Source organism: Crinia signifera, chromosome 19 (genome assembly GCF_055691185.1).
Source record: "Crinia signifera chromosome 19, ASM5569118v1, whole genome shotgun sequence".
NCBI lineage: Eukaryota > Metazoa > Chordata > Amphibia > Anura > Myobatrachidae > Crinia > Crinia signifera.
The window spans coordinates 12,367,920-12,381,549 of record NC_139226.1 but is presented as its reverse complement, the minus strand read 5'-3'; the positions used below and the strand labels follow the sequence as shown (position 1 = coordinate 12,381,549).

At 48.2% G+C, this 13,630-nt stretch overlaps 1 protein-coding gene across 1 annotated transcript; it reads left to right on the top strand.

Moving 5' to 3' along the window:
• The first annotated feature begins 3,818 nt into the window (after positions 1-3,818).
• On the top strand, positions 3,819-13,490 carry PSMC4 (proteasome 26S subunit, ATPase 4). Its single transcript, XM_083162056.1, has 11 exons — positions 3,819-3,974; positions 4,830-4,928; positions 5,108-5,294; positions 5,593-5,739; positions 6,032-6,141; positions 6,243-6,336; positions 7,394-7,561; positions 8,487-8,563; positions 10,911-11,079; positions 11,680-11,735; positions 13,279-13,490. Exons 1-11 carry the CDS (start codon positions 3,933-3,935, stop codon positions 13,390-13,392), a joined length of 1,263 nt encoding a protein of 420 aa, XP_083018182.1. The 5' UTR covers positions 3,819-3,932; the 3' UTR covers positions 13,393-13,490.
• The last annotated feature ends 140 nt before the right edge of the window (positions 13,491-13,630 follow it).

Sequence of the window (13,630 nt, the reverse complement as noted above, 5' to 3'; positions counted from 1 at the left end):
CTCAGGGGCAGATGTAATAAAGTGGAAGGTGATAACTAGAGACAGGATTATATGCAATATAAAAAGCTTGAAATATGCATGAAAAATACTTAAAATATGCATTAAAAAGTGTTAAAATATGCTACATTAAATAATAAAAAGTATTTTTTTACTTATTTATTTAAAAATCAGCATAAAATTTGTTGCAAATAACCCTCAAAAATAGGCTCACAGCATCTGCAGATGTCTAGTGCCTTACACAGAATTTTTGTTCTTCTTGGCTGCTACAGCAGACTGCAGCGTCCTAGGCTCTTCTTGCATCAACTACACGGACCCTCATCTCCAGCGCCGATGGGTCAAATGTCAGCATAGCGTGTGAGGGCAGCTCAGTGGAAGGCATCCTCCCTCCTCCGCATACTCACTGTGTCACGGCATTTTCTCCGTGCCGCGTGATGTCACAACCCTTCCACCCACCTCCTCTGCTGCAGAAGTCTGTCTCTTGGTGTAAAGTCCCAGGCCAGGGGCAGGCAAAGGTTCAGGAGCTTCGTAATGGCATCCGCCCCGACTGACTTTTATCAACATGGATTGGCAGCCTAGAGCAGTGTCAGACATCGCGTACATCCAAGGTCCCCCACACTGCGCACATATTGCACCAGCCTGCACACTCTACCACTACCTGGCCAGCAGCAGCAGGGCAAAGCAGTGCTGTGACTCACGGGTGGTAAGAGAACGGGGCCTAAAATATGCACCAATACTAGATTTTAGGTAAAATATGCAATAACCAGTGAGAATAGGCAAAATGCATATAATCCTGTCTCTAGTGATAACGATGTAGCCACTTCGCTCCTGTTATTCTTTTGAACCAGTCCTGTAACTTGACAGTTAGGAGCTGATTGACTGGTGCGTTATCACTATTTTATCACTTCTCCAGGCTTAATGCATCTTCCCCTGAGGATTTGTGTGTTTCCTGAGATTCTCTGTGCTGCTGTGAATGTTCTGATGTGCTGATTGGCTATGGACTCGCACAGTCAGTATTCATCTGAACCTCCTGCATACGCTGTTTCCCCTTCGCTCCGTTTTTTGGAGCGAGGGGGAAATGGGGTATGCGGGCAACCTGTATTTGCCGTGAGCCTAGCTGTTTGGGGGAAACCTCGCCGTCCTCTGACAGCAAGGATTCCTCCAGAACGTTGAATAGGGCGAGCATCCGGTGCAGGAGTTAAACGGCGAGGATTGCTTGTTTTTTGGCGATCCCCGCCATTTGACCCCCTCGCCGGCTGCATTGAATACACTTATAGGGGGGGGGAATCTTAGAATGCACACCCAATATACAGGAGGTGCTATCATGCTGGGACTTGTAGTTCTGCAAAGAAAAACACGTGGTGCAGATGCACACTCCATATTATTAATCAATCAATCAATCAATAACAGAGGTTCTTGGTATATCAATTGGCCAAGAAATATTTGCCCACCAACCAGCTTCACGGTAACCTCAATTCTGGTGGGTCCCTAATACTAAGTTTGTATCTGGGGCGCGGAACCCCAAAAAGGCCAGCATAAGCAAGTCACCCCAGGGCAGCACACAAGTGAAAAAACTAAGCTAGAAGTGTGTTAATAAGAAAGTAGCAGGAGCTAGAGGTTAAAATGTGTAGTGCTAGAGAAAGTATAATATTAGTGAAAATTAAATAGTGCTAAATAAATGTTAGGGTGTGCCACCCCGAAAGCAACTCGGTTACACCAACCCAAGGGGAGCCGCACCCCAAATCCATCCCCAAGACTAGCAATAAGTGTCAATTTTTAGGTCTTACCTTCATTGTGCCTACAGTTTGCAGTCTGTGGCTACCAGGGACCAAGCTGGTGAAATAATATTCAGATCAGGTGGGCGGGGTGCATTGAATACACCCCTATATGTACACTGAAAGGGTTGAAGGTCATCGTCTCAGACAGACAAGAAGTTAATATTCAATGCACAAAAATGGGTCCAGATGGCTCAGTAGCTATTGCTACAGAGAAACAATTATGGTGTGAGTATAGTATACACTGCAGTGATAATAGGGGCTCAGTGGGTATTATTAGAGTGGTGATACAGGTGATTATTGTATACACTGCAGTGATAATAGGGGCTCAGTGGGTATTATTAGAGTGGTGATATAGGTGATTATTGTATACACTGCAGTGATAATAGGGGCTCAGTGGGTATTATTAGAGTGGTAATACAGGTGATTATTGTATACACTGCAGTGATAATAGGGGCTCAGTGGGTATTATTAGAGTGGTGATACAGGTGATTATTGTATACACTGCAGTGATAATAGGGGCACAGTGGGTATTATTAGAGTGGTAATACAGGTGATTATTGTATACACTGCAGTGATAATAGGGGCTCAGTGGGTATTATTAGAGTGGTAATATAGGTGATTATTGGGTACTTGTTTCCTAGCACGGCGACACTGATTTTGACCAAATCGCAAGCAATGCGACCGACGCGATGGACCCGATTTTCACATTGATTATTTACAATTTACACTCCTCCGGCAATTTAGAAGTCTAGATTTAGACGTCTAAATCCAGACTCCCTGCGCTCGCCACGCTTCGGGTTGGCGTGGATAGTGGAATTATCAAGGTCGACAGCTGTTACCTCGACTAGTGTCATTGTGAACAGGTTTAATAGTGTACCCCTAGACCCTACTAAATTTAGATGCCCCCATCTTAGCGGTTTGCAGGGAGTCTGAATTTAGACGTCTAAATCTAGACTTCTAAATTGCCGGAGGAGTGTAAATTGCCGGGTTGTCAGCGGTGCGCAGGACTGCAGGGAGTCTGAATTTAGACGTCTAAATCTAGACTTCAAAATTGCCTTATTTTAACATTGAAGCCTATGGCAAAATCGGGTCCATCGCGTCGGTCGCGTCGCGTGCCATGTTAATGCACACGACCGACGCGATGGACCCGATTTTGCCTTTGCCGGCAAAATGGACCTGATTTCAAAGGAAATCGGGTCCATCGCATCCATCGTGTACCTTAACTTAAAGATACACGATGGACAAGATTGTGGCCGTGCTAGGAAACAAGTACCGATTATTGTATACACTGCAGTGATAATAGGGGCTCAGTGGGTATTATTAGTGTAGACATGAGTCTTTCAGGTACACCTGCCATGCTTTGGGCAGAGGGCAGAGCGCGCTACTTTATTCTCACACCACACCGTTGTGGATCGTAGGGCATGAACCATACCTCCCAACACTCACGATTTCAGCGGGACAGTCCCGATTACCGGGTCCTGTCCCGCTGTCCCGCCCGCGGCCGGAGGTGTCCCGCTGCGGGGGGGCAGTTGGGAGCCCCCCCCCCAATTTAACAGAATAGACGCTGTGCGCATGCGCACAGCGTCTATTCCCGGCTGAAAACGGGGACGCGGCTCATTTGCATAAGCCACACCACTCATTTACATAAGCCGCACCCCCTTTTTGGACGCTCGCGTGGCTTCGCCGCACGAGTGTCCCTATTTCTGCAGCTACAAAGTTGGGAGGTATGCATGAACTACCGCTTGTCGTCACATGTCGGCTTAAACAAAAAGTGAAAAACTCATATCGACCTTTTGTCTGTCGATTTTGCCATTGTCGATCTCATGTGTCAACCTTCCAACCATTTTGACCTATTTCATGTGTTGACCTAATGCATGTCGACACAATAGGTGTTGCCCTAATGACCATATCCCATACTGAGGCATCCCAGGGTGCTAGGCATGTGGGAACCCCTGCATTATGGGTGCCTATGATCACCACTTGGTAAGAGAGATGAGTGCTAGTACTGAGTGTAAGCACTAAGCAGAAGACAGACAGTAGCTTACCCACTGTCTCCCTGACTGTAGCCGGTGTCCCCGCCCTCCTAGTGACGTCAGGCCGGCGCCGGAAGTGACGCGTGTCAGTGAGCGCCGCAGTGACACAGAGAATCGGCGGATAATGGAGGAGATCGGAGTGGTGACAGAGAAGACCGGCGCACAGGTACTTGCCGCCCCCCCGGGATGTAGCTCCGGGGTCCCCGCTGTGAGCAGCTGACCGCCGGCTCAGGGGGGATTGGGGATAACACGGATCTGCGGCACAGGGGAAGCACATGCCCCGCAGCTATCATGGGGTACCCGCCTGGCAGCCCCCCGGCCCTCATGTATCAGTGCAGCTGTGTATGCTGCTGGGGCCCCACTCACCGTCCTAATGAGGATGGGCAATGGTGACAGCCATCAGGGCTCTCAGCACCAACGAAATGGATTTCCCATTGGTATCCAATGGGTGTCCGATGTGTATCTTAGCCCCTTCACCTGCAGAAGTCAAGAAGTAGGGATGACCTCAATCATCAAGCTACCATCGATGGTCAGGGACCTGCAGTGTAATGGTTTCACCATCGATGGCCACTCTCTGTTGTTATATTAGCGATGGCTGACGCAGATGGTGAAACTATGTTTTGCACAGACCATATATGTGCCGGACAGGATCAAACCCATAGACCCAGTCTTGCTAATTTCTAGCTGAAGGACTACACTTCCCAGCATGCACTGCCACAGTTTAGCATGGTATAATAGCAAAACTATGGCAGGGCATGCTGGGACTTGTAGTTTATCATCAGCTGCAGAGCCATAGGTTGGCCAGGCCTGCTATAGGCCATCAATGATCAGTCACCACTACCTAGAAGCAGTGTCTGCATCACTTACTATTCGATGGCCAGCCCTACTTCCAATGGTAGCCATTCACTGCTCTCCCAGCAATAGGCGAGCGTCATATTTTTGTAATACAATGCCATAGAATGTGCAGATTATTATATTATTGGTGCAGTTTTCAAATGTATTAATGTTTTGTCCATCCCAGGATGAAGCCCCCTCCCTTGTGGCTTCACGTCCAGTTACGGCGCTCTCTTTCCTTGGTCCAGAGCCTGAAGATCTTGAGGATTTATACAGCCGGTATAAGGTGAGCCCTCTCTTTAGACCCCTCATACGGTTTTCCAGACGTTCTGCTGCTCCTGAAGGCACCTGATGCAATAGTTCTGACCGATGCATTGTATCTGTCTCCGCTACCACCTCTGCCTGTCTCATTGATATCAGACAGCCGCCGTGTGTCTCTTTCTGATGATTCTTTCTGTGTCACAGAAACTACAGCAGGAGTTGGAGTTCCTAGAGGTTCAGGAGGAATATATTAAGGATGAGCAGAAGAACCTGAAAAAGGAGTTTTTGCATGCCCAGGAGGAGGTGAAGCGCATTCAGAGTATCCCGCTGGTCATCGGGCAGTTCCTGGAGGCAGTGGACCAGAATACTGCGATTGTCGGCTCCACAACTGGTAGGAAATGCCCCAGAGATAGGCTGTTTGCAGTCTGACTGCTTACGGGGTTATGTGGCTACTATAACTATACTATAACTATAATATATACTATATTAAGTGTTGTTGCCTAGAGCAACTACGGTGACGGCCATCATTTCTCTATTGCATCCTATAAAATTATAGAAACTGATTAGTTTCTACAGACAACACCTAGTTTTTTTTATTGGTAGAAACTATTGTAAATTAACCCTTAGATTCAAAGGCAGTTGACATTGTTTTCTGTATTAACATTTGTCTGTTTAAACCATTTCTTTAGGATCGAATTACTATGTGCGGATACTGAGCACTATTGACCGGGAACTGCTGAAGCCAAACGCCTCAGTTGCTCTCCACAAACACAGCAATGCACTGGTAGATGTGCTCCCCCCAGAGGCCGACAGTAGTATCATGATGCTCACATCAGGTAATGATCCGTCGCTCGTCTCCTGGCAGTAATTGTCCTCCCTCCCTGCACATTGGGAACTGTTCATCACTGTACCACTGTGTACAAAATGTAACCGAGGTTGCTTTTGCATTGTGATAGGGCTGGATTTAAAATGCCAACTAAGTTTTTGCAATCTGATTCCTCCAGCTTTCAGGTTTTTACATTCAAGTCTCCCACAGATTTCAGGCTGCAGCCATTAAACATGAGAGAATCCCACTCCCCAATGTGACTCACCCAGATCAGTATCTCATTCACAGTCTTGTCCTTTCAGACCAGAAACCGGACGTGTTATATTCGGACATTGGAGGCATGGACATCCAAAAGCAGGAGGTCAGAGAGGCCGTGGAGCTGCCGCTGACGCACTTTGAGCTCTATAAGCAGGTGTGTGAGACTCGGCACTTACACTGATGCAGCATATGCGCCATGTATGTGCTAAATGGAAGCAGAGAACTAGAACGCTTATATCTTCTCCACTTATCTAGATCGGTATTGATCCTCCCCGAGGAGTGCTGATGTACGGCCCTCCTGGTTGCGGCAAGACCATGCTGGCCAAAGCTGTCGCCCATCACACAACAGGTGTGAGACTTCTTGTTGTTTTTATTTGCTTTTATTTACATGGTGCCAAAAGGGTTCTGCGGCGCCTAGTAGAGAACGTAAACAAATAAGCGAGACCAGAAAATGATATACAATACAAGACAATGTAGGGTAATGGCATGGTATATAAACATAGCTGCATCAGAGGCCCGGGCACTTAAATAGCCATATGTGGGGGGTGCAGAAATCAAGGTTCAGGTGCCGTCATAGGAAGTATAGTTTCGAAAATTGTAGAATAGAGGCAAAGCACACAAGGGCAGAGAGCCCTGCTCCTGAGAGCTTATATATGCTGAAGGGTGGGGAAGACAATTGGGATAGAAGTGCTTTCTAGTTCTGCTCTGCAGCTTTAGAATGCCAGACCCCATTGTATTGGGACATTCATACACCGAGGTGATAAATGCTAGTTTTCCAATGAGTCTGATGTTTGTAAAGGGAAAGCATCTAGCCAGGTTGGTTTTGCCTTTTAAATGATTGACCCTTTAAAACCTTGGGCAATCTCACCATGATCTCGCCGACGGCTGTATAACTCAAGCTGTTATATTTACCCCTGATTGTGTTATCATATAAACACTGTGACAATCACTATTAGATGGGGACTCTTTTGTATGTTACTATGTAAGGAAGTAGCGAGAGAGGGGATGCTTGGTGGTTAAATCTGAGAGACGGGGACTCAATTGTTCCACTAAAATCATGTGGATGGAAAGACAGGGCAATATAATTTCAGTTGGAACCACTGAAATTTTATTAGGAATGGTTTATTTACTGTTATTTATATAAGGCCAGCATTGTCCATTGGGCTGTACAGTTCTGATCAATTACAATAGTTATTAAAGGAACATAATCTTATGTAGGGGAAGCAGAGTCTGTCCACGGAGTAAACTGTAATGTACGAACAAAAAAATGACTGGAGCCTGGGTTTTGGGGACCTTCGAGGTTCTGCTGTTTATCTCTGTTGCTGACCTATGTGACCAGTTATGATGAGTCTTGGGGTTATGACCATGCCCCTCACCAACCATGCCTCATTCTTCCCTATTCACAGCTGCTTTCATTCGTGTGGTGGGTTCGGAGTTTGTCCAGAAGTATCTGGGTGAGGGTCCTCGCATGGTAAGAGATGTTTTCCGACTCGCCAAAGAGAATGCTCCCGCCATCATATTTATCGATGAAATTGATGCCATTGCCACAAAGAGATTTGACGCACAGACGGGAGGTGAGTGCAATGTGTTCTAATATTCACGCTAATTCTAAGTGCCGTTTGTTTAATTACACAATAACTTGACCACAACACATGTAGTAAGCCGCCCTTGTGTACTTAACCTTTATCTCACACCATCACATAGAAACAGTCATTGTAAAAGTAAATCAATGTACAGTGTAGACCAAACCGGTCCTCGAGATCTACCAACGGTCCACGTTTTCCAAGTTACCTAGCTGGTGCACAGCTGTAGTCATTACTAACTGTCACATTTTAAAACCTGCTGCATTCATTCCTACTATAGATCCACAGGTTGCCTGGAAAACATGCACCGTTGGTAGATCTTGAGGACAGGTTTGGCCACTGTAGGTGTAGAGCAACACTTGGCATAATGACCCCAAGAGTTGTAATTTAGGAAATTGGGGATAAACTGCTCTAATCTAGTCTGGCTGTAATGATCTTTAATTGATTGCAAACTCATCAATTCCCCCAATAGAAAACCATTATTTTTTTTTATTTTTTTTTGTTCCCTATGGTACTATAGTTTTAAAACTGTGTGATAATGTATTTTGTCTTCTCTGTATGTGTGACCGCCGGTTATGTTCACTCATTATCGCAAGAAATACAGAATATATTTAGGGGTTGTTTTACTAACCCATGGTTGACCGATTTCGCTACAGATTAAGATCTGCCATTTAGAATCGTTCGTAAAAGGAAGCCTCTGTTTTCTCAGTGAAGACTATAGATTCCTCTCTGAAATGTATCGGTTGCTTATTCTCAGCGATTGTCATCTGGTTTCAGGAGATGTTTTTGCCAGCACCACCTCCTTAGTAATGGGATTTTGGTTCCTACATTATACTCCCTGTATAACGTGTCCTATAAGTTTCGATACTTGCGCAGTTATTCTTTGGACTGATCTGTGGTTTATGTGTTTATACAGCTGACCGCGAGGTGCAGAGGATTCTGCTGGAACTCCTAAACCAGATGGATGGGTTTGATCAGAATGTCAATGTGAAGGTGAGAGAACCCAGATATAGGTATATTCCTGATCCCTCATCCCACCCGTCAGCGTGGGCTGGAAACAGGCTATATTCTGCATAGCAGTAATCCTGGGGGGAAGGCTGTGGTTACCAGTGCTTGGAGGATTGGCTTCCATCAGCTGCTGCAGGCGCCACTGAGACCATGTCAGAGCAAACCTAGCTTACTGTATACACATGAGATGCAGCAACGCCTAGCTTTAGAGGAACATAGTGTGGGAAACTTACTAAGATGTGTATTCTACTTCACATGTGATGTCGCTATGTTCAACCAATCAGAATCGACTTGTTTATTTAGCACCCTCTAGAACAGGGCTGGGCAACACCAGCCCTCCAGATGTTGAACTACACATCCCAGCATGCCTTGCATCAGTTTCAACATGGCCACATAGCAAAACTAATGCAAAGCATCCTTGGATGTGTAGTTCATTCGCATCTGAAGGGCCGGTGTTGCCCAGCCCTGCTCTAGAAGATAGTAGACAGGATCTGATTGGTTTCCCATAGCGACATCACATGTGAAGTAGAATACACATCTTAGTAAATTTCCCCCAGTGTCTGCTTTCCCTCATGTTCAGGTGAGCTCCCAGCTATACCATTGTTGACTCGGGATATGGTCATTGGGTCACCAGCATGATGGTCAACATGCAGGAAAGTCAACATGACTTAAGGTCGACATGGTTTTTTTTGAGCAAAAATGTGCTGACAGTCGGTATTTCATGCCCTGCCATCCACTAGGGCGTGGCGGGAGAATAAATAGTGTGCTGCGGGTAGCAAGGCACCGTGCCCAGAAGCATGGCGAGTGCACGCGTTGCTTTGTTATAGCGTTTGTCGACTGTGTTGAAATTCCGGTAAAAAAAAAGGTACTTGTTTCCTAGCACGGCCACACCGATTTACATCGGGGTGGCCGTGTCGGAAAAATCGGGTCGATTGCATCGCATGCGATGCGATCGACGCGACCGACCGATTTTCGACCCGATTTTTTGATTGAATGAAATGTAAATCGGGTCCCTGGGACCCGATTTTACATTGGATTCAATGTAAAATATTCCCAACCCCCCCAAATTTAACGGCGTAAACCCCACCCCACGATAGACGCCAACCCGAAGCGTGGCGAGCGCAGCGAGCCCGCGAGGGGCGGCGGTGCGCGTCCTCCGACCTTTTCATTCCCCTACTATCCACGTCAGCGTGGAGTTGAGAATAGAATAGTGTGGCGAGCGCAGCGAGCCACCGAGCCCGAAGCGTGGCGAGGGGACGCGTATACCTGTGAAGTTATACGCGTCCCCTCGCGGGGCTCGCTGCGCTCGCCACGCTTCGGGCTCGGTGGCTCGCTGCGCTCGCCACACTATTCTATTCTCAACTCCACGCCGACGTGGATAGTAGGGGAATGAAAAGGTCGGAGGACGCGCACCGCTGCGCTCGCCACGCTTCGGGTTGGCGTCTATCGTGGGGTGACGACGGGGACATCTATAATGTGAAATGGGTCATATTGGCCCATTTCACATTTTTCACATTTTCTCACGATTTCAATGTTAAAAAATATTTTAACATTGAAGCCTATGGAAAAATCGGGGGCATCGCGTCGGGACCAATGTTAATGGTCCCGACCGACGCGATGCCCCCGATATTTTACCTTTCCCGACACGATTTCAATGTTAAAATATTTTTTAACATTGAAGCCTATGGAAAAATCGGGGGCATCGCGTCGGGACCAATGTTAATGGTCCCGACCGACGCGATGCCCCCGATATTTTACCTTTCCCGACACGATTTCAATGTTAAAATATTTTTTAACATTGAAGCCTATGGAAAAATCGGGGGCATCGCGTCGGTCGCGTCGGGACCAATGTTAATGGTCCCGACCGACGCGATGCCCCCGATATTGTGCCTTAGCCGGCAAAATGGACCTGATTTCAAAGGAAATCGGGTCCATCGTGTGGATCGTGTACCTTAACTTAAAGGTACACGATCCATAAGATTGTGGCCGTGCTAGGAAACAAGTACCAAAAAAAATGTTTTGACTTTTTCAATGTCGACCTTACCCATGTCGACCTAAACTCATGTCGACCATAATGCTGGTAACCTAATGATCCATACCCATTGACTCATTGACTTTTTCATGAAATATTGCCATTCTGTGGGGAGACCTACAAAACATGCACTGTGTGGGGTCCTGAGGGCCGACTTTGAGAACCTGTGATAAGTAGTCAGGAGGAGAACATTAAGGGTTACGTGTCATCTGCAGCAGTCAGACTTGTGTGCTAGGACACAGCAGGATAAGGGGGTAATAAGTCCCACTTCCATTTGTTTTATTCTTCGTGTTCTTCTAGGTCATCATGGCCACAAACAGAGCGGACACCCTGGATCCAGCTCTCCTGCGCCCCGGCCGCCTGGACCGTAAAATAGAATTCCCCCTGCCGGACCGCAGGCAGAAACGTCTCATCCTGTCCACCATCAGCAGCAAGATGAACCTGTCTGAGGAGGTGGACCTAGAAGACTGTATCCTTTCTTACATTGCAAATCTCTTAGGGACCGGGCTCACCACATGGCATCCCCAAATCCACAGGGGTGGTTAACCCTCGGAGTGTCAATCAATCCTCAACATATCAGCTAAAAATGCCGGCGGCACTCACAGCGACTGTTCTTTTAGTATAAATAAATACAGATACAGACGAGTCAATTCATGGAAATTTAGTTAAATATTGCACCCAAAAGAAGCACAGTCGCTGGGAGCGGCGCCGGCATTTTTAGCAGATGTTTTCACAGCGATGCTGGCACTGAGAGGGTTAATGTGTGACCCGTATATTTAATATTACAACTTAGTCAATTTATTTTTTAACATGATTTTAGTGTTAGGCTACAACTAAACGTACTGCATCACCGCAGAATGTCCGGGTCAACCTTCACTTTAATCGGGACTCGAATCGCACGGCATGTCAACCGGGTGTACACACCTTCTTATTGTTGAATAGCTCTGGTCACTATTGTGCCTGGATGCCCTGGTGGCGAGGTTGGGGCTGTGTAATGGCTGCTGTGGTTACACGGAGGGTTCGGCTTCAGAACTGGTGAATGTTTGGACCCTTGACCACTTGAACGCAGATGTCGCACGTCCTGATAAGATCTCTGGAGCAGATATTAACTCCATCTGCCAAGAGGTAAGGCTTCAGAGTCCCTGCTGTCCTGTCCGCTAACCCTGCTGCTGTCCTGTCCGCTAACCCTGCTGCTGTCCTGTCCGCTAACCCTGCTGCTGTCCTGTCCGCTAACCCTGCTGCTGTCCTGTCCGCTAACCCTGCTGCTGTCCTGTCCGCTAACCCTGCTGCTGTCCTGTCCGCTAACCCTGCTGCTGTCCTGTCCGCTAACCCTGCTGCTGTCCTGTCCGCTCACCCTGCTGCTGCCCTGTCCGCTCACCCTGCTGCCCTGTCCGCTCACCCTGCTGTCCTGTCCGCTAACCCTGCTGCTGTCCTGTCCGCTAACCCTGCTGCTGTCCTGTCCGCTAACCCTGCTGCTGTCCTGTCCGCTAACCCTGCTGCTGTCCTGTCCGCTAACCCTGCTGCTGTCCTGTCCGCTAACCCTGCTGCTGTCCTGTCCGCTAACCCTGCTGCTGTCCTGTCCGCTAACCCTGCTGCTGTCCTGTCCGCTCACCCTGCTGCTGCCCTGTCCGCTCACCCTGCTGCCCTGTCCGCTCACCCTGCTGCTGTCCTGTCCGCTAACCCTGCTGCTGTCCTGTCCGCTAACCCTGCTGCTGTCCTGTCCGCTCACCCTGCTGCTGTCCTGTCCGCTCACCCTGCTGCTGTCCTGTCCGCTCACCCTGCTGCTGTCCTGTCCGCTCACCCTGCTGCTGTCCTGTCCGCTCACCCTGCTGCTGTCCTGTCCGCTCACCCTGCTGCTGTCCTGTCCGCTCACCCTGCTGCTGTCCTGTCCGCTCACCCTGCTGCTGTCCTGTCCGCTCACCCTGCTGCTGTCCTGTCCGCTCACCCTGCTGCTGTCCTGTCCGCTCACCCTGCTGCTGTCCTGTCCGCTCACCCTGCTGCTGTCCTGTCCGCTCACCCTGCTGCTGTCCTGTCCGCTCACCCTGCTGCTGTCCTGTCCGCTCACCCTGCTGCTGTCCTGTCCGCTCACCCTGCTGCTGTCCTGTCCGCTCACCCTGCTGCTGTCCTGTCCGCTCACCCTGCTGCTGTCCTGTCCGCTCACCCTGCTGCTGTCCTGTCCGCTCACCCTGCTGCTGTCCTGTCCGCTCACCCTGCTGCCCTGTCCACATTTATACATCACATCCGCTCATTAAGAGGAAGGAAACAAAGCAATAAAGAGTGATCCGAGGATTAGTGCTCAGTCTAGTGCCCTGTACATGTAGTTCCTCTTTCCAGCCTGGTGTGGCTCTCTTTGCTTTGGCGCTTTCTGCACACTCTGGTCTCAACATCAGCATTGAAATACAGACCAGACTGTGCTAGAGGCAGCACAACAGAGAGTGATACCCCCGGCAGGAAAGAGGAACTACATGGGTTTTGTAAGGTGCAGGGGTGGTGCTACAATGGTCACAAGAGGAACTTTTCTGGTGGTTAAATCCCATACTAAAAAAAAAAAAAGGATATACCGTTTCTGTATACTGTCAACCTTGGGAACATCCCTATATTAAGGATGTGAGTGATGAATCCTCTTGTATCGGTATCTGACGTTTCCCTTGGCACATTTCTTTCTCAGGCCGGCATGCTGGCGGTGCGGGAGAATCGGTACATAGTGTTGGCCAAGGACTTTGAGAAAGCGTACAAAACCGTCATCAAGAAGGATGAACAAGAACACGAATTCTACAAGTAACCGGCTGCCGTAACTTACAGCATCCCCGCCTTTCCCGTCTCCTCACATTATCGTAGTACATTTGGACATTGTATTGAATAAAAGGCTCTAGAAAGGTTCTGTGTTCGAGTGCGCAGGTTTTTGTTGGTGACCACATAAATGGTTGTAAACGCTCCTTAGCTTAGTAGTAGAGGGTACTACTCTGTTGTGTGTGTGTGTGCGTGTGTGTGTGTGTATGTGTGTGTGCGTGCTTATTTTA